This window comes from Thermothielavioides terrestris, chromosome 1 (genome assembly GCF_000226115.1).
Source record: "Thermothielavioides terrestris NRRL 8126 chromosome 1, complete sequence".
NCBI lineage: Eukaryota > Fungi > Ascomycota > Sordariomycetes > Sordariales > Chaetomiaceae > Thermothielavioides > Thermothielavioides terrestris.
The window spans coordinates 8,210,459-8,230,507 of NC_016457.1; the positions used below are offsets into that span (position 1 = coordinate 8,210,459).

A 20,049-nucleotide genomic window follows, 5' to 3' on the forward strand; every position below is an offset into this window, starting at 1 on the left:
CTGCCGATGCGAGCTGTCCGGCCGATTTATCCGTGGTCAGGTGCTAGTGTAATGTCGAATTCGCCATGTCACAATGGTAAAGCCGGAAAATAAAAAAAAGAACAGTCTCGGTGTCACGCCGACGCCCAATCTCCCTTCTCGCAACCTGCTCTCTCGGCCAGCGCATCCATTCGCTGCACTCGCAAGCACCCGCTCGCCCTCGCAATGATGTGCTCCCGCCAGCCGTCCAGGTAACCACGCGCGTGGAACCGTTTCCCCGTTCAGCCGCACAGCGTAGCGTAGTGCGCCGGCACCAGCAGGGCGCACGGCACGGCTCGCGCCGCCCGCCCGCCCGCCCGCACGCCGCGAAGCTGGGTTCGACGAGGGACAGCCAGCCGAACACGAACTGGTGGTTCGCGGCCGGGCCGTCGTAGACCACCCACCTCGCCGTCCCCCCCCCCCCCCCTTTGCGACGCCGCCCCGTGTGTGGCCGCGAGAGCTGCGCCGCGAAGCCCGACCGGCCCGCGCTCAGGTGCTGCTGCGCAAGGGCCTGGTAGTAGTCGGCGCGGCTCTCGCGCGCCATGCTGGCCGACCCGGGCGTCAACTGGCCGGGGTACCTGGCCGTGCTAGAGGTGGCCGGGGCGATGCTGGCGGTGCGGAGCGTGGTGCGGGCGGCGGAGTATCTCGGCGGGGCGGACGGGGTGGTGGAGGCACACGAGGTGGTTGTGTAAGTGTTCGACGCGGTGCCGATGTTGGCGGTCGGGGTGGGGTTCTTGGTGCTGCATCCAACACGGCTGGTGAGGGAAGTGGCGAGGTCGGAGGGAGAGGTTAAGGCCGGGGGGGGGGGGGGGGGTTACTGAGCTCAGGGGAGCGTCCATCGGTGTAGATTGTGGTGGCCGGGCAGGCGTATGAATGTGCGGCCCTAGACGGAGACCAAAGCGATGGACTACAGTCCTCTGACGCATAGTGCCGAGATGTAGGTTCATGACGAAGAGGGAGGGGAGTTCGCTGAGCAAATCATGTATGAGACGGATGTCGCTTTCCTGGACCTCTACAATCGACTGACGCCCAACTTCCCATCGAGCACGGAGGGAACGTGCTAATCAACTGCTCGCCCATGGCGCCTTCGTCACAGAAAACTGGTTGCTTGCTGTTCCCGGTGTGCCCCTGGGAAACGAGGCCGGAGGTGGCGGCCCAGTATCAGGGACCCCGCCCCTGGGCATCGTAGGCCCCGAGCTCCCCGTCCCAGCCCACGGCGCCCTCGAGTACGGGATTCCGGGACCTGGAGGCACGCCAGCCGGTCTGCCAGGCATTCTGGTCGCCTGCGCCCACGGCGCCGCTGTACCGGAACCGCTCCCAGCCGCAGGGACGTTTGATGTTGTCGCCTGCCCATAGGTCGCCACATGCACAGACGTCGCTGGCGCTGCTGCCTCCGGATCGAGGTCCCAGGAGAAGAGCGACCCGAACGGGAAGTGCTGCACGACGGGGAACTTGGAGAGCACCTCGGCGTTGAACATCTTGATCATGCCCTTGTTGATCTTGCCCCAACCGTCCTTGATGCCGGAGACGTCGAACAGGATGGGGGAGTGCTCCCAGAACGGGCCCTTCTTGACGTCGTTGATGAAGCCGATGGCCGAGAAGTACATGTTCGAGCCGCGGTAGAGCTCGACCTGCGCGGGCTTGGTCACGTCCGACGGCCGCGGGGCGCCGGGCACCGAGCCCTCCAGCGGCATGGGCTCCGCCTCGGTGATGGGCCGAGTGAACTGGGCCGAGCCGAAGATGTAGGGCAGAAACGAGTGGTCGTCCAATCCCCACACGCCGTGCGATCCGGCCGGCTCGAGATTGTACGTCAGGATCAACCGACGGACGACCTTGAAGTATCTGCATTCCCATCAGCACCTCTCCCCCTCCTACTCCAAATCATCAACACAGGTCGAAGGTCAACTCACGGCTCAAACACGCCGAGCACCACACGCCGCTCCACCTCCCCATCCTCTCGACCGTCGCCACCGCCGGCCCCAAAAACGCCCAATTTCCACAGCGCGCCCAAAAAAGCCAAAAAGCTCAGCTCATGCCCCGTGCCATAATCCAACCGCTGCGCACTGCCAAACGCCCCGAGCAAATACGCCTTCACCTCCCCCAGCCAGCCTTGCTCCTTCTCCTTCTCCCCTTCCCTTTCCTCCTCCTCCTCCTCCTCCTTTTCCGCCGTCCCCCACCCCAAACCAGCAACGATCCCGCCCACGGCATCCGTGAGCAGCCCGTCGACCCGTTCGGCGAGCAGGGCGTGCCAGCGGCGGAAGCTGGGGTTGCCGAACCGGCGCGGGCCCGGCTCCGGCGGCGCCTCCGAGACCATCTCCTCGAGCGCGCGGAGCATGTCGCGCAGGCGGACGACGGCGGGCGGCTCGGCGGTGCCGGGCAGCACGGCGTCGAGGGGGAAGGTGCGGACTTTGGGGCGGCGGCGGCCGCCCGCGCCGGCGCCGGCGCCGGCTTCGGGTGGTGGGCGGGTGCTGCTGGTGTTATCTGTGGCATCGGTCTTGCCGGTGTCGTTGCCATCTCCGGACTCGGGGTGCTGGGGTTGGATGCGCGGGCACAGCGCGCGGTTGAGCTGCAGGAGGAAGAGGCCGATGTCGCGGTAGGCGAGGGAGGAGAGGAAATGGGGGAGGTCGGCGCCCGTGTGGATCTGTTTGATGGGCGGGCGGAAGGTGTGGGACTTGGATGGTGAGAGGACGGCCAGCCCCGGGAAGGAGGGAATGGCGGGGGTTGTTGTTGATTTGGGAGTCGTGGATGGGGGGGTCGAGGCTGTGGTTGGGCGTTGCGAGTCGTTCGATGGCGGGGCTGGCGGCGGAGGGGGGTCCATTGCTGACGGCAGGCTGGTGTGGGTGCGAATTCGAGGGCTGTTGGCGGGCAATAAGCGTCGCGATGAATTGCGTACGGCAGTGGCTTATCGTTGACTATGCGTAAATCTGGGTTTATGAGCTTGTGTAAGTTGTCGATGCATCTGGTGTAGATGGTATGTTGTGTAGCACCACAGTGAGGCCAGGCCCACTTTCGCTGCCCCTCACGTCCATGATTGGCTGGAAGCTTGCCCGGCTTATGCCCCACATAGTGTTATTTAAGTTACCGTACTCCGTACTCTGGATTCCAGACGTTCGGTTACGTCGGTCAAGTTCAACCACAACACCGCACCGAGTGATGTCATAAACTAGCCCACGACCTTCCCACGGACCAGCCGACACTGAATAGGCAGCAAAACAGCCGGGAAAGAACTCAACACTCCTTTCACACTCGAAGGGATCCGAGCGAGTCGACCGCCCGAACTTCTGTCACGTAGAATGTACAGGACTATGTGCGTGACGGCCAGAACAACGCGGCGCGGTTGTCAGAAGATTCCCTGCACCTCGTAGGCGGATATGCTTTGAGGCTAGCTGCTTCGACCGACAGCGAGCAGCAGCTGAAATTTAGTCAAGGGGGTTGATCAGGTAACGGTGAACGTGAGCGCTCGGGGCTGTATGTTATATCTAATCCAGCTGGCAACGGCTCCGCCAGCGCCTTCTCAGCTACGTCGGGTAATTAATGATAGAGGGTGTCTGCATAGGAAAAAAAAACTGACTTTCTCTCCGCCCGTTTCCACAGCAGACAAGAAGAAAGAACCCTCGTTCAAATCCTCGCCTACTTTACATCCGCCGGGCCCCCTTCCCCTTCCTCAACCAGCCCCCCTTCCTCCTCCTCGTCGCCCTCTCCCACCCCCTTCCGGCCCTGCCAAAACCCCTTCCCATAACTAACCAACACCTCCTCGCCGCGCGCAATCCCGACCGTCCTGGCCCTACCGACGGCCCTCTTGCCCGCAGGCAGCACGAACACAGCCATGCAGCGCTCGCCGACGCGCGGATCCCAGACGACCCTGAACTCGGCGTTCGGCCTGCGCCGCTGCGGCCTCCCCCCGCTCCGGCCCCCGTCCCGGCCCTGCGCCCGGCCTAGACCCTCCAACCGCGGCTGCGGCTGCGGCTGCGGCTGCGGCAGGGGCACGCCGCGGTAGTCGTTGATGAAGCGCGCCTCGTTGCCCGCGCGCGCCGCGTCGACGGCCAGGTCGGCGTCGCGGTCCAGCCACAGGTCGTAGTCCGACGCGGCGTAGTCGTAGTCGTCGGCGCCGGCGCCGGCGCCGGCGCCGCCACGGTTGCAGTACATGTTGTCGCGTTTGTCGCGGTCATCGGAGCCCGAGCCCGATGGCTGGCGGCCGAACGGCGGCGTGCCGACGTGCACCTCGCCCAGGTAGGGCAGGATCAACTCGCCCGGCGCGAGGTCGCGGGTCGCGAAGAGGCCTGCTTGGCCGTAGGCGGGGTCTGGATTTGCACGTACAGATAGTTAATTTTTTTAGTGTCCGTTGATGTTACGTGGTTGAGTGAGTTACTGCGGAAATGGTGGGATTGGCTGGTGGGGGGAGAAAGGGTGGTGGTGGCGTACGGTTCGGGTCGATGATCGGGACGATGCGCACCGACGGGCACGGGCCCGGCTTGAGATTGCGGGGGATCTCCAAGACCGGGTCGGATGGGTCTGCCGCCGGCCGGGTGCGGAGGGCGCGGAGGTGGGCCGGGGTAAGATACGGTGAGTAAGAGGCCCGTGTGAGGTAGCGGATGTGGGCCGGCCAGTTGGCGGGCACTGGTGGTTGCGAGGGTTGGGTCTTCGCTTTGGAGCCCATTTGCTCTCGGTTCTTCAAAAATGGGGTCCTGTCTGGTTTTGTCGTTTTCATGATGGTGGCTACTTTAGTTGTAGAAAGAAAGCAGCCCACGGAGCAAGGATCCCGCACCGGAATTTTATCGGCCTGCCAAGGGGCCCGCCTGGTGACCAAGCGAGTCGAGAGTCTCACGGGTAGCAAGCAGGACTGCCCATCGGAGTGTCAGCATGTTGTCGGAAATGCGTCTATCCAAAACGCCAAGCGGCAAGCTGCGATCTAGCACCATCTGCCCGCCAGGCGCTGCTCTTTGGGTTCAGAAATTCGGATATCCTGTAATCATTCCACCAGAAATCCGCCGCCTCCACCGTCATCCGCGTCGTCCTCCTCATCCGGCACAAAGAACCCTCCACCTCCGACCTCCTCGTCACTCATGGCATCTGCCATGCCGACATCCTGCCCTTCCGGCTCTTTCCCCTTCCCTTTGCCTTCTGCTTCCCGCCGCCTCTCGGCTTCCGCCTCCGCCTCCTCCGCCTCATCCACCCCGGCCCAGATTCTCTCCCTGATCCTCAGCCCCTTCAAGAAGCGGCTCCACATGCGCAGCGCCGTCCTCGTCCTCCTCTCCTGCTCCTCCTCGGCCTCCATATCCTCCAGCCCCTGAATCACGGCGCGCACCGCCTCGGCGGCCTCCTCCGGGACCACCACGCCATTCAGCACCGCCGTGCCGTGCCTGCCCCTGAACTCAAACCCGGTCAGGGCAGGCGCATAGTCCACGCCCAAGATGAACGCCGCCTGCGCCGCCCGCTCGTGCGCGACATGCACGCCGCCGCGGGGGACCATGCTCGGCACGTACAGGTCCAGATTCCCGAACTTGTTCTTCGGCACCCGCCCGTTCACCACCGGCGGCGGCACATACGCCTCGGTCTGCTCCAGCAGGTACAGCGGCACACTCCCCGGCGCGGCATCGCCGAACAACCCGACCCTATCCGGATCATCATCATCTTCTTCTTCCTCCTCCTCATCCCCACCTATTTTTACCCGGCCTCCTCTCCTCTTCCTCACCAGACTCTTGACCGGCTCCTCCCCGTCCCGAACCACCCGGCCCAAGCGATACCAACGCTCCCTCGAGCGCGCCACCTTGACGTCGGCGCGGCGATAGATGCGCTCGAGCGGCGCGCGGGCGCCCGCGCTGACGGTGCCGATGGCCTGCGCGCCCGGCGCCAGCACCTCGTGGCGGCGCAGGTGGCGCTCCAGCGCGTAGACCGGGTGGTCCTTGAAGTCGGCCACGTTGCGCGGCATCGGCTCGCGCGCCTCCTCGGCGGCCAGCTCGTTGCGCTCGATCTGGTCCAGGTCGGTCGGCACGGGGCGGGCGTAGCGCCGCAGCAGGCGGTGGTACCAGCGGGCGTTGTCGAGGGGTGTTGGGTTTCCCGGGGTTGCTGTTGTTGTTGTTGTTGTGGTGGTGGTGGTGGTGGTGCTGACGGCGCCGTCGATGCGCAGCTTGCGGGTCTTAGAGTTGTACGCCTTGGCGTAGCGGCGGGTGACGTCGCGCGCGCTGGAGTCGGCTTCGAAGGCGATTACGTAGCTCAGGCAGTTGTTGATGTCGGATGCGGGCGGTTCGAGCGCGCGCGGTTTCCACTGCGTGCAGGTGACAAGAGGGTCGACCGGGTGCCACTTTTGGTGGGCGACGTCGAGGACTTCGACCCAATACACCGGGAAGGGAGACTCGCCGCGGATCTTCCTGGGAGTGTCGGGCGCGGACGCAGACTGAGAATGTGAGGGTCCACTCACGGATGGGATGTGGAAGGCGGCGGCGTGCGGGTGGCCGAGTCGTCGGCGGGGAGAAGGCGTTGTGGCGCCGGCTTGGAACTCGGGAAGCTTTGTCTCGTGTTTTGCCACTGCTGCTGCGTATAGTTCGGCCCTGGAGGGCTGTTTCTGGGGTGTTTGAGATTTCCGTTGCTTCGGCATTGAAGGGGCGCCGGGCGCGAAGGACAGAGGCTGCAGCGAGCAGACCAGTCGGGTCTCGACTCCGACGGATCGGAGCATAGCACAGAACAGCTGAGCACCCACGTCGCGGGAGCCCTGGAGCGTCTTGGCCGCCTCGAGGAAGTCACTCTTGTCTAGGGTGGATTCGATGTCGTCGGGGAGTTGGTACTGTAAAGCTATTAGCTCAGCCCGGCAAGGGCTTGAGTGAAGCCTACATACATCTTTGAGCTGTTCTTCATCCTCAGCCCACAGGGCCCTCCGCAACCCGCGCTCGGTGATGGAATATTTCAGCTTGAACAGGTCTTTCGCCTCCTGAAGACCTTTCCTCAACGACTCGGTGCGCCCGAATTGGTTGAGACTGGCTCGGGGGATTAAGGCGGCCACCGTCTTCTGGGGCAGCAGCGGCCGCAGGGCGTCCTGGACATCGCGGTCATTGCACCACCGGTTTCTGAGTTCAACATGTGCAAGAAGACAGGCCAGATGCATTTTGTGGATCAGGATGCGGCGCTCCTTCTCATCTTTACTGATGGCCTTGCGACGAGACGCACGGCGCGGGGCCATGGACGCCATGTGGGCGGATAGGTCCAGGTTCAGTCCCTGGGGCCCTCCGACAACCCCCGAAGCTGACGACGATACGGGCTCAATTGCTACGTCTTCGAAGTCGATTTCGTCGTCGTCCTCGTCGTCCTCTTCGTCGTCCGACTCCCGCAGGATCGTCTGGACTGCGGGCGTCGGCACGGCGACATCCTCGAACTCGACGAGGCCGTCATCGGAGGCATCATCAGAGGCCAGGTTCTCGGGATTTCGATTGCCGAAGTCGCCGGACTTAGCAGCAGTCGCCGTCGCCGTTGGCGGTTCGGCTCGCGCGGGGCGTCCCTCCCCCGGCCGCTTGCGTTTCAAGGGCCGCTGGGAGACCACGGGATCATGGGCGGACATCTCGGCCCTCGCGGCGGCCAGCATCTCGCGGTACACGTCAGGCACGGCGTCATCTCTGCCTGCGGTTGTCCGCCTCGGGCTGGACCGCGAGACGGCATTTTGGGCTGCGACCCTCGCGCTGGAGCGCGTGGTCCTTGGGCTGCTGTCGGCAGGCGCACTGCGCTTTCTGCCCGCCATCCCTCGACCAAGAGCAAAAAGATTGTGTCAAAATTTCGTCCGAGCGGCACACCGCCGTTTGAGTGGCCTTTGCGCGGCGGATGCTGCGCCGTGCCTGCTCTGCTCCGGGAGATGATGCAGCCACTGAGGCAGCGTCTCACGCGGGAGCCTCGCGAAATCACGTGGAGCACTTAAAAGCCTCGGCACCTTGCCAGCTGGCGTCGGCTGAAAAGTAACTTACGATGGGGACCATAATCCGTCACTCCCTCCGTACTTCACACAAATGCATGATACAGCAGTAACACTGCGCCGTAACGCCCATTCCAACCTCGCCACTGGGTATCCTGCAGGCTCATCCTTCCCCTTCCATCGAAGCCCATCATCAACCAAGAAGCCAAGCACACACACACACAGAATCACCACCCCGAATCCACATCCCCCTCCTTCACACGCCCGGTTCCCTTCCCACCCCCTTCCCCGCTGGCGCACGCAGGCCCAACCTCCTTCTCCTTCTCCTCCTCCTCCTCCTCCTCCTCCTGTTGCTATCACCTCACCCCGCTCTTCCGCCGCCGCCGCCGGAACGGATCATCCGTGGCCAGCGCCTCGTGCTGCTGCTGCTGCAGCCGCAGCTGGCGCGCGCGGCAGTCGTAGCACGGCGCGTCGACGTCGACGAACCGCTCGGAGCCGTCCGGGCCGAAGCAGCCGGCGCCGAGGCGCTCGCAGCGCTCGACCTTGTTGAAGCCGACGTGGCCGCAGGCGAACCGGTTCTTCCACTCGAAGCACATCCACTTTTTTGTTTATCTTTTATCTTTGTCCTTCTTTGGAAGTAGCTGCTGGATGCGCCTGGGTGTCATGCACCGCTTAGGGCGGTTTGGTGTAAGTGGCGTAGTGTATGGATGTATTGGTGGAGAGACACCGGTGCGAGTGGCGGGTGTTTTTGTGCCTCCGTCAGGCGCCTGGGGGTGGCGAGTTGGCTTAGTAAGTTCTGAGATTCAGTGGCCTTGGGTTGAAGAGTCCTGGTGCAAAGATGGAGGGACATGCGACGAAGGATGATGAACAGCGCCGGCAGATCAGACTGTCGAACCACGGATACGTAAGAAGCTGTGAGAAAGACGTGCAAAGTAACGTTTCTCGGATGATTAAGCATCCCCAATAAAAGTGGGATCGTTCACGCGGCAGCTTCTGCAAGTTTGCTGTTGGGTTCATTGCTTCGCTTCATGCTATAACAATGGGCCCATATTGGCCGAGGTATACCGGTGAGCTGTGAAGCCCGCTCGGAGAGTGGAGGAAACAAGAACGCAAGCACCGGAGTCGAATTGCTTCTTTCCAAATGTCCTATCGTTACACAGGGCGCCGTTTTCTTACAACTGGGTTGAGACAGGCGAAGCTTGGGGGTATATGTCCGCGTCCATCATATCATACAAGGGTCTATGCACACTCCCGGCACTGCGCCGGTGACGATCCATCGCCAACGACCCGCGCGCCGGCGCCGTCTAAGCGCTGTTCTTCTCGGCGATCCTCTTCAGGAGCTTCGAGCTCATGGCGTCCGCTTGCATCCTAGCAGGCGAGTGCAGCGCCTTCTGCACCAGCGCCTGCGTCGCCCTGGGCACGCGGAGGCGATGGCCCAGAACCAGCGCCCCGGTCAGAAGGCCTAGCGCACCCGCCTGATGGGCAGCCGCAAGCGAGATGGGAACCATGTACAGCAGCGTCCCAAGGCCGAGCGTAAGCTGCGTCAGAACAAGGTGCAGGAGGCCGGTAACGCCCCTGCGCACGTCCCTGGGCATCGCGGCCTTGATCCTGCCCGTCCGGCTGTAGGCATACAGCACCACCACGGCGGTGAAGGTCGTCATGGCGAGGATGCGGTGGTCGAGTTGGACGAGCGACGGGTTCTCGAGCATGTTGCGCCACCACAGGTCGGACCCGTCTTCCTTGCGGCAGTAGAATCTGTCGAAGAGCTCCGACTTGGGCGGCGCGTAGCCGTTGCCCATCTTGGGGAACTCGTTGTAGATAAGGCCGGCGTCCAGGCCGGCAACGAGGGCGCCCGAGAGAACGGTGGTGAAAATGAGCACCGTCAGGGCCGCAACAGATCCGCGAAGGACCCTCAACGTGGGCGATTGTAGCGCAGCAAGGCTCTTGGCGGCTGTTTCCGGGTCGCGCAGGAGCCGGTGCGTCCGAAGGACGCCGAGGCCAGAGAGAAGCATCCAGGCGTAACAGATGAAGGCGGTAGCGAGGTGCACCGTCAAACGGTACTGGCTGACGCGAGGGTGAGAGCCAGGCGCGAACAGATCATCTTTCAACCCGGACTTGACCATCCACCATCCGATGAAGCCTTGGAAGCCGATGAGGCCCGAGATACCGACAAGATTGGCGGCCATCCGGGGAGTCACCCGACGGCGGGCGATAAAATAGACGGTCGGTATCACAAAAGAGAGACCAATGAAGCGGCCCCATAGGCGGTGCGCCCACTCCATGAAGTAGATCTTCTTGAACTCGGCGAGGTCCATGTGGGGGTTGAGAAGCTTGAATTCGGGAGACGCGCGGTACTTGTCGAATTCAGACTGCCAGTCGGCGTCGGACATGGGCGGCAGAGCGCCTGTCACGGGCTTCCATTCCGTGATGCTCAGTCTACGCTCTCAATTGATTAGTCCCGTTCCTGGCCCCCACGCATACGCATTCGGGGCAGCCATCAACGTACCCGGACTCCGTCAGCCTCGTCAAGCCTCCCCAGACCACGATGCCGAAGACGCTCACGGCGCTGCCCACAAGCCAGTAGCCCACCACCTTCGCATTCGTCTCGGGAAAGGACGACGATTTCCCCGAGCTGCGTGCGGACGCTGTTTGCTGCGGTGGGGACCGCGCCGCCTTCGAGATATCGTTGGCCAGAGACCCGAGCGGGCTCTTCGGCTCGGTCGCGGTCGAGTTGAAGTGCCTTGCTGCTCTGACGAGCTTCAGGACGCGCGATGCCGGAGCGGCCGGAACCTGCTGCCGCAGCAGACACGGCCCGCAGGCAACTGCCGCCCTGGGCAGCTGCGCAGCGGCCCTGCGCAGGCCGAGCTGGAAGAAGGCCATGGTCGTGGCTTCGCGCCGGCGATGGCGGTTGTTGGTGGCAGCTCTCCTGTGCCGTGTCGAGCTCACATCGGACGGTAATCAGATCTTTGTTTTCCTCGAAAATCGGCCGGGAGATCAGCCCACCATTCGGAGAGCTCCTGCGCATGTCCCCACGTGGTGAGCCCCACTAACTAATGCCGCTGAAATTCCATTTCCGCGGCCTTTGTCACCAATCACGGCCCTTCAATTGGTGATTAGGTACCTACACTACCTGGTACGGAATACATTTCTCGCTGTTACGTCCTACACTCATCCCCATAAAGACTTCTCTGCCTTCTGCTTATCCCTTGGAGCGCGCTTCGTTTTGCTCAAATACTGCAAATCCTTGGGTTGACATTCAGAGCACAAACCTTCTTCATTTCTCCCCGAGTTCGCCGTCCACCTTTTTCTTTTTTTTCTTTTTTTTTTTTGTATTTTATGAGAGTTTTTGGTATTGGTTAGCTTCGAGGAGCATGGATCGAACTCCTCCCTTAATGATATCCTCGTGCAGCGTTCCTTGCCTACACGGTGCCTCACCTCACCCGAGGGCCGAACTCGACTTCAGAGGAGTCTGAAGTGAAAATACTGACGCCGTCGGTCGTGCCACCGAAGGTGCTAAGTCAATCATTGCGATCATTGAGGAGCCTGATGACGAAAAAATATGCCCGAGACCACACCGCAGGAGCATTGCGTGATTGGATCCAGCAACACCATGTCTGGGACGGCCTGTCGATTCTGCTTCGTCCGGATGCCAAGGTCGATCCGGCGTTTACATCCAAGACCTTCGAAGCCTTCTCAAGCAGCGTGCGTGTTCGATGAACAGAAATTCCAAATCGCGTCTTGGCGCAATCTGGGCGTCAAGTTTCAGCAACCACCAAGGGTGCGTGTTCTGGGCTTCCCAACTTCCGGGACCGCACGATTGAAGCCAAGGCCAAGCAACGGTGCTCGCCGGCGTGGTCGTGAACGACCCGATCATCCTCTATGAACAACCGAGTCACGTCCGTTTCTCGGGACACCGAGCACCACATAACCCGCGGAAGGCACCGAGAAGAAGTGTGCCTACCATGCATGGAATACTGTGTACTGTTTATAACGTTACTGTTCGGTCAGGTTGGTGCGGCCACAGGTTGTCTGAGAAGCTCCTCAAGCTTCCGTGCATGGAAGAGCCGTGACCTGGTCTGGTCAGTATGGGCCATTGGGTCACAGCGGTTCTATTCCTCCCAGGATTCCCCACGCGGCCGGTTCACCAAATGTTTCGACCGGACGGCAATGGAATGCCCCGAAGATTGTCTGTTGCACACGCCCACGGGATCTGCACCCGACAAGATGCCAAGAGTTACAGGTGAGCATTGGTCGTCTTGCAACTCGACAGCGTACACATGGATTGCAAATGCCGAGCCGGCTCTTGGTACTAATTCCCAACTGGTGGAGCGTTGGTTCCTTGGGCAAGCCGTTATTCGTCTTCCAGTTCGAGCCGGCCCTTGCACGGGCACGTACGGAAATATCGAGGGAGCCATCTTCACGCTGGCCGGCACATGCAGATCTTCCCCCTGCCGAACATAGATATCTTGCTGCAGTCTGGACTGCCTGTTCAAGCAACGCAAGTGTTGCCGGCTGTTCAACGGAGAGGCACATTGACTAAGAGGAACCTCTCGATGACGCGGATCTCCAAGCCAATTCAGGCTAGAGACGGCCAGGCCGATCGAAACGGAAATTTCCGTGACGCTTCGATGTTTTCTGTTGCATTGAGCGTTTGCTCGGCAGCACACAACCCGAGACGGCACGGAGCGGGCCCGGCCCCACTACCTCCGCATCGAATCGCCCCAAAATCGCCCGAGCGGACGACCGGCAGCAGCTCCCGAGGCGTAGTGGACAGTGAGTGTGCCAAAAAGGTGGGCCCGTTTCACATCTCTTCAAAACGCCTGCCAAATTCGCCATCTACAAGGTTCAGCCGCGCCACCACTTGCCCTGTTCTACACCAGCAGTCGACATGTGAAGACAGGCATGTCGAGTCCGGGCCTCGCCGAGCTTAATACGGCGGGGCCGGCCAACTGCCGCAGTAACTACCCTGGCCTTGCCGTCATGCCCGGGCCCGGCCTTGGCGATTGATGCTCGGCTGGCGTTTGGACTTTGGAAATGGGGAAACGCTTCCACATCGAGTTGAACTAGATGGACAGACGAGAGTCTCAAGAGCGTCCAAACTTCTAAGCCATGTATGCACGTACATCCAGCAGCAACGATATGTCCATCTCCAAGAGACAATATTCATAACAAAGTTTCTTGCTCTCCGTCCCTGCGCCGTGACCGCCGCCGGGGTGCTCGCTGCTCATCCTGTGACCGAGTTGCCCCTGTTGCTCGCAGAGCACCGCAGAGCACGACTCGCGGCGCAACCTGGCTCCTCCAAGCTCTGGCGATCGACGCCAAGATGCGTCGCATACTCAAGACGTCCAGGCCTTTCTTTCGCCTCTTGGCGTCTTCTTAGGGTCGCCCGAACTCTGACTGGCTCCGTCAACCAGGGCTTGTTTCTTTCCGCCTTTCCCTAGCCGTTTGTCTTGTTGTGCCGTTTGCCTTCCCGACCTTCCTCTCCCTCGTCTTCTGCCTCTCGCTGTCTCTGGATGGTTGGGCCGAACACTCCCGTACCGCTCATTCACTTTTTCTCTTCTCTGCTTCTCTTAGTTCGAAGCCGCTGGACGGCTTCGCTGGTCTTATTTCTCAGAAACACGGCCGCGTTTCCGTCCTGGGGAGGAGCCTGGAGCTGCCCTTCCCTCGCCGAAAATAGAGCACATCAACAACGCTCGTAACACTCCTTCAGAGACCGTACACCATGGCCGAGAGCATGAACATGACGATGGCGGACATGGAGATGGATCCCATGGGTGGGAAGCCGGCGTGTGGCAGCGGCAAGGAGGTGGGCGAGTACGACCTCGGCCTCCACGTTTTGGGTTTGTGTAAGTCAAGAAAAGACGGAGCGCGTTTACCCCCCGTTCACAGGTATAGGGGTTTCAACTGACATGCTTGTCCAGTCCTGGTCCTGGCGGCTTCGATAGCTGGCGCCGGCTTCCCCGTTGTCGCAAAGAAGGTCAAATGGGTCAAGGTGCCAACGAGGGTCTTCTTCGTCAGCAAGCACTTCGGCACCGGCGTCCTGATCGCAACGGCGTTCGTCCACGTGAGAAGCACACTCCCTGGCGGCGGACTGAACGAGGAACTGACGGTAGAACAGCTGCTCCCCACGGCGTTTGGCAATCTGTTGGATCCGTGCCTCCCGGATCTGTTCACTGACAAGTACCCGCCCATGCCTGGTGTGATCATGATGGCCTCGATGTTCTGCCTCTTCATCATCGAGATGTACCTCAACAGCAAGATGGGCGGTCACTCTCACGGCGGCCCAACGGGCTTTGTGACGCGTGCCTCTTCCCCGCCGCCGCGGCCTCCCAGGTACACGGCCAATTCGGATTTCGAGGTTGAAGACGTCGAGCTCGAGAAGAAAAGGGCACAAAAGATGTACGACGAGAAGGTCAGGGACCAGCAGCTCGCGGACCCGGTCGGCGATGGTGGCGAGTTCGCCGTCCAGTCCGAGATGCCGCCTTGGTTCGTCGTCTTCTACGAGCAGTACGTCCGGCAGAGGCTCGAGATGCTCAACATGATCAAGTCGATACGGCAGCAGCAGCAGCAGCAGCAGCAGCAGGCCGACGCGTTCGCCAAGCAGCAGCAGATCACAGTCACCGAGACAACACCGACCGCCGTCGCCGACTCGCCGTACATCGACCTGGAAACCGGACAGGCGGTGGACCCGCACGTGTACCGCATGATGTCGCTGAACATCACGCTGCTCGAGGGCGGCATCCTGTTCCACTCGGTCTTCGTCGGCATGACCGTCTCCATCACCATCGACGGCTTCGTCGTCCTGCTGATCGCCATCCTCTTCCACCAGGTGTTCGAGGGCCTCGGGCTCGGATCGCGCATCGCCGCCGTCCCCTACCCGCGCCGCAGCATCCGCCCGTGGCTGCTCGTCGTCGCCTTCGGCACCACCGCCCCGATCGGCCAGGCCATCGGGCTGATTGCCAGGGACTCGTACGACCCGAACAGCGCGTTCGGCCTGATCATCGTCGGCGTGTTCAATGCTATGTGAGTGGGGCCCCGGCCTTGCTGAAAACTCATCGGCAAACTGCACCGGCTTTTGTAGCTGACACGAGTCTTGTCCAGCTCGGCCGGCCTCCTCCTCTACGCTGCTCTTGTCGACCTGCTCGCGGCAGATTTCCTGTCCGAGGAAGCCAACGCGACGCTGACCAAGAAGGACCGGATACTGGCGTTTGGCTGTGTCATTCTCGGAGGTGAGACGCACCAAACTCCCTCGTGGCTTGCAGTACGGTTATCGCAACAGGAATCCTGACTTGTTTTTTTTTTTGCAGCAATTGGCATGTCCATCGTCGGCGCCTTCGCCTAAATCGCGGCGCCGATCTGGGAGCGCGCAGGTCTGTACCGTGTCAAAGCTGGCAACCCAAGGCCATACATAGTCAGAGCTCCTTTCTTTACTCGGCCTTCCTACCTACTGGCCCACCGCAGTGAGACAAGATCGGGAAATACGAACACGCTGTTGACGCGAGGCGCTCGTTCAGGACGAGCATTCGTTAATGGAGCTAGTATGGGGTTCTGGCAGCCGGTCCTTACCACTTTGCTCTCCTCTTCTTTCTCCTTCGGACTTTGTTGTAGTGCAAGCTCCATGAGAGCCGTGTCTTGTCTCCGTAACAGGGGATAGAGAGCCGACCAACATAGAGACGAGGATGCGGAACCATGTTAAACGACCAATAGAAGTTGAAATGACTCCGGCGGGCATAACAGTTCCCCATGTAGGAACAAGAGAAAGAAAAACTCGAATCAAATACAAGGCATTCGGGACCCTGGACAGAATATGTCTCGGTGTCTACACGGCACTGAGGTCATGCCGTAGTATGTACTCAGCCTCATGGCAAGCCACGAGACCCTCGTTTCCCGGAAAAGGAGGAGAAGGCGGAGAAGGAGGGTACGGCGAAAGCTCGGCCAAGCGAGAATACAGAGGCTAGGTGCGACAGAATGCTGACGGATTCACCAAGCATGGCTCGGAGTCTTTTCCCATCAACGCTCGCCGCGGGCGAGCGAGATGCCACGGTATCCTGGTGGTCACGCCTAAGAGAGCTCTCAGTCTCAGCCGGACTGCCTGATAATGCATTCGATGTCGTCTGCTTCGGGCTTAAGCGTATTTCTAGGGAAATACCCATGTAGGTTTTAGTCTGTAAGCGAAACAGGTTGCCTGGGAGTGGTGTTCAGGGGCAGTTCACCCTGCCTGGCCGAGGATGACATGAAAGATCTAACTCTCCCCAAGGCCGCTGATGAGCGTGACGGTCACAGATGTCCGCGGCGCCGTCGTGGTTTTACGAGCCTTGTGCCCGACTCGCTCTCATACTGCCGTTCTCTCCTGAAGCATTATGGTCGTGCGGCCCCTGTTCTGTCAGTAGTTGTCACGGATCAATCTTTAAAGGTCCTACTTCCGTTCACTCGCTGGAGGAGGTAGAAACGCAGCATTTCATTGAGCAGTAAGCGAATATTCCCTTTACTCATCAACATCTCGAACGCCTGGATACTCGTACAGCCTACACAACCAGAACGTCGCCGTCTATCTCCATCAGGTCCGCCTCCTCTTTCTCCGCCTCTCGATGCCGCTTCTTGAGCCGGGCGAGATTCTGCTTCCGAAACCAGATGTCGTCGAAGATGTCTCGATAGGACCGTCCGTCCTCGGTGTTAGCCGCCCAGTGCTCGAACCCCACCCAGGCCAGGTCCAGGACCGCACTCGCCCGCCACTCTTCGCTGCGATTCAACCGCAGGAGCAGCGAGGCCAGGTGCTTCAGACCCGCCGTGTAGCTGGCCAGCGGGCCGAAGACCTCGTCGGTGTTGACGTCCTCGACGCAGTCGTGGTCACAGACGCTGTACTCGGCCGCGTCGTTGTTGGTGACGTGGATGCACCCACAGTTGGGGCACTCCTCGGACGGCGGTAGTGGGCGGCCGCACATCATGTGGTAGAGCAGCGCCCCCAAGGCGAACAACTCGCTCCCCTGCGTGTAAGGGCGGTGTGACTGTTGCCTGTCAGCGCCGTGGTAAACTCAGGGGCCAAATACGCCCGCAAGGGTAAAGGGGTGTCAGAACAACGGACACCGACCTTATCCAGCCCCAAGCCGTCTCTCATCCACCGCGCCCTCGACTCCCTCAGCTCTCCAAGCGACACCTCATCGTCGCTCTCCATCGCCACCACCGGCGTCTCCCTGGACTTGCTGACGCTCCCGGACACCCAGCAGCGCGCAAAATTCCCCAGCTTCACCGCGCCGTACGTCTCTACGCCGCGCGGCAGCTGCAGGAACACGTTCGCGGCCGTCACATCGCGATGCAGAACCGGCATCCAATCCGGCTCGGGCGCCGTCGTGCCCCTCACCCTCTTCCACCACCTCTTCCTCCCGTCATACCTATCCCCCCCATCACCACCACCAGCAGCAGAAACCCCCGACGGCGCAACAGCAACAGCATCATACGTCTCCCTGATCCCCTCATGCAGCCACTGCAGTGCGCGCAGCAAGGACAGCGCGACATGCCAGACGAACGACTCGGGCAGGAAGCCGCCGGTAGCGGCGACCTCCTCTTCCCCAGCGGCGGCGTACCCATCCAACACGCCCTGCAGCGTGCCAGCGTCGTTCCAGTCCCAGAGGAGCATGCGCGTGGCAGTCGCGGCGGCGGGGTGGGGGTCTGGATCGTCGGCGGAGGTGGAGGGGGAGGAGAGGAAGAGCGGGAGAGAGAGAGGGCGGGAGCGGGACTTGGGAGCGGGGGGCGGGCCGCGGAAGGACAGGGTGACCAGCTCGTCGTGGATGGAGACGAGGTTTTCGTGGTTGAGGAGGTTGGCGGCGGGGCGGGCGGCGCCGCGGCGGATGAGCTCGGCGGTTTTGGCGCGGCCGGGCGTGGTCGGAGTGGGATCCGGGACGAGCGGCCGGCCTAGGAAGATGGCGCCGTCGGTGGTGCGGCGGACGAGGAAGTCGCCGTTGGCGAGCGGCTTGTAGATCGCGTAGGCGGGTTTGGAGGGCCCCATGGCTATTCGCTGTCTGTATGATGGGCAGCGTTGTCTTGGTGGTGGTGGGATATGATCCAACGAGCCGAGAAGGCCGCCTGGTCTGGTTCGAGCGGGTTGGAAGAGTGAGAACCCGGGAAGCTAGCAGTCCGCGTTGTTTTGTTTGGGAACTTCGAGGTGGGAGCTGTCGCCGGACTGGAATGCGTGCTGCTGCTTGCGAGGGCGTCCCTTTGTTTGCCTGCTTGCTAGCGGGCGACATTCCAGTTCCGGGAGCATGGAGACAATGGCCTCTATCCTGTAGGTCTTTACATCAGCAAACTCACTCGTTGATGGCGCATTGGTAAAAGGCTCGGAGTCGAGGCCATGGGACAATGCGGTGCAGACAAAGAGGTCCGAGTCACACCAAGCCCCCTTTCCCGGCACAGACGGTTGCGGTTGATGTGAACTTGGAGCGTCAACGGCTGTTGGCATTCATGTTTTTCCCTTCTTGTTTTGTCTTCTATTATGAGACCTAGTCGAGCCCCGTGTCCATCTGTGGCTTTCGGCCGAATCAAGCCCCTGAAGATGCAGCAGTCCAGGCATCGCGGAGTACAACATGTACGAGAAGTACAACTCGGTGCTGCAGCTCGCCTCTTCAGCACGTGCATCTCCTCCCTGGAGCTCCCGAAACAGATAAACAGGCTGCGTGGGATTAGCACGGGAGGAGTCATGCCTGGCATTAACTAGCGCGGTCCAAGAATGCCATGAATGGCGTTGATTCAAAACATCCGCAGCCTGTGCAGGTGGAAACATGACAGTGGTCGACCCGCCGCAAATGACACTGTGATGTGGGACCGGGGCTAGTTAGCGCCGTGCTATCGATAAGTACCCGTAGCCGAGCTCGCTCCGCTGTGGCCCCACTATGGCCCTCCAACCCCACCTCGAGAACACCTCAGGTCAGTGTCCTGACAACGGACGGGCAAGCGACAACGGACCACGGCCGTGGTACATTTATTCACATTCCTCCCACGCCCCGACTCCCGAGCCTCCTCCCGCGCAAGCCGCAACCATGTCGCGCACGACGCAGACGCAGATGCAGATGCCGCCGTCGCCGCCGCTCCTCTTAACGAAGCGCGTCACGGCATTTCTGCGCGCGAACCTGTCGGCCCACATCCACTCAGCCATGCTGACCACGCCGGCCGGCAGCCTGCTCGCCCACGCTAGCAGCCTGCCCGCGAGCGCCCTGCGCCGTCAGGCCGCCGTTGCGGCCTCGCTCTGGGCCCTCCAGGGCCCAGCGCACGCCGCGCCCGCCGCACCCGGCGCTGCCTCGGCGACGCTTCCCCCGGGGAGCACGGTCCGGACGCCCAAGAGCGGCAGGCACCCGCCGACGGTGACGGTGCAGCTCGACAGCGGCGCCGTGTTCGTCATTCGCCGCTTGCGTTGCGGCATGCTTTTCATCTGCATGGGCGGAAGCGAGGGAACAGCGGCGGCCGCTGGGCGGCACACGCCGACCCCGCCCACGCCGCACAACACCCGCCCCAGCCGCAGTCCCGTGCCGACGACGCCAACGCCGGACCAGACATCCCAGATCCAAGCCCCAGACGACGCGACCTCTCCCATCTCCCCGACGACCGCCGAGCAAGCTCCCACGACCGCCACCACCGCCTCCACCACGACCGCAGCCGCCTCCAACCTCCATCCCACCCCTCTGCTCTCCACCCCAGCCGAACCCCCACCGCCACCAGCGCAGCCAGCGCCCGCACGAACCCCCACAACCCCCATCCCCCCGCCATCAACGCTCGCCCCAACAGCAGCAGCAGGCTCCCCCTCCGAAGCCTCCATCCTGTCAACGCACACGGCAGGCGGCGCCTCGGTCGCCAGCGGTGCCAGCGCGGCCACCACCGTGCCGGGCAGCAGCAGCGGCGGCGGCAGCAGCAGCAGCAGCAACAGCAGCGCGGCGCAGATGCGGCGGCAGGTGGAGGAGCTGGCGCGGTGGCTGGACGAGCGGCTGGGCGGGCTGTACGTGCCCGAGGAGGGGATCGGGATTGGGATTGACAGCAGGAGCGGGAGCGGGAGCGGGGTTGCTGGGACCGCGAACGGTAGTGCGGCGGCGGTGGGAGTGGAGGGGTGAGTGAGTGATGCTGCGTGTTACACGGGAGGGATGGGGAAAATGGGG

At 61.9% G+C, this 20,049-nt stretch overlaps 6 protein-coding genes across 6 annotated transcripts; 2 read left to right on the forward strand and 4 right to left on the reverse strand.

Annotated features, from left to right (window-relative positions):
* Nucleotides 1–995: 995 nt before the first annotated feature.
* Nucleotides 996–1,960, reverse strand: THITE_2110372 (uncharacterized protein). The gene has a single exon (XM_003650615.1). It carries the CDS (start codon nt 1,710–1,712, stop codon nt 1,083–1,085), a length of 630 nt encoding a protein of 209 aa, XP_003650663.1. The 5' UTR covers nt 1,713–1,960; the 3' UTR covers nt 996–1,082.
* A 1,688-nt stretch (nt 1,961–3,648) lies between these two features.
* On the reverse strand, nt 3,649–8,508 carry THITE_115927 (uncharacterized protein; the record flags this gene model as incomplete). The annotated part of the gene is made up of 6 exons (XM_003650616.1): nt 3,649–4,319; nt 4,441–4,707; nt 5,017–6,799; nt 6,851–7,746; nt 7,965–7,989; nt 8,278–8,508. The coding sequence occupies 6 exons, from the start codon at nt 8,506–8,508 to the stop codon at nt 3,649–3,651; spliced, it is 3,873 nt and encodes a 1,290-aa protein (XP_003650664.1).
* Nucleotides 8,509–9,043: 535 nt separating this feature from the next.
* On the reverse strand, nt 9,044–10,936 carry THITE_2110373 (uncharacterized protein). The gene is made up of 2 exons (XM_003650617.1): nt 10,419–10,936; nt 9,044–10,348 (listed from the first exon to the last, which is right to left on the reverse strand). The coding sequence occupies exons 1-2, from the start codon at nt 10,790–10,792 to the stop codon at nt 9,217–9,219; spliced, it is 1,506 nt and encodes a 501-aa protein (XP_003650665.1). The 5' UTR covers nt 10,793–10,936; the 3' UTR covers nt 9,044–9,216.
* A 2,746-nt stretch (nt 10,937–13,682) lies between these two features.
* Nucleotides 13,683–15,254, forward strand: THITE_2042204 (uncharacterized protein; the record flags this gene model as incomplete). Its single annotated transcript, XM_003650618.1, has 5 exons — nt 13,683–13,758; nt 13,834–13,976; nt 14,031–14,935; nt 15,014–15,141; nt 15,220–15,254. The coding sequence occupies 5 exons, from the start codon at nt 13,683–13,685 to the stop codon at nt 15,252–15,254; spliced, it is 1,287 nt and encodes a 428-aa protein (XP_003650666.1).
* A 1,183-nt stretch (nt 15,255–16,437) lies between these two features.
* THITE_2142258 (uncharacterized protein) lies at nt 16,438–17,915 on the reverse strand (the record flags this gene model as incomplete). Its single annotated transcript, XM_003650619.1, has 2 exons — nt 16,438–16,917; nt 17,001–17,915. 2 exons carry the CDS (start codon nt 17,913–17,915, stop codon nt 16,438–16,440), a joined length of 1,395 nt encoding a protein of 464 aa, XP_003650667.1.
* A 1,027-nt stretch (nt 17,916–18,942) lies between these two features.
* Nucleotides 18,943–20,004, forward strand: THITE_2142259 (uncharacterized protein; the record flags this gene model as incomplete). Its single annotated transcript, XM_003650620.1, has 2 exons — nt 18,943–19,420; nt 19,685–20,004. 2 exons carry the CDS (start codon nt 18,943–18,945, stop codon nt 20,002–20,004), a joined length of 798 nt encoding a protein of 265 aa, XP_003650668.1.
* Between the last annotated feature and the right edge of the window lie 45 nt (nt 20,005–20,049).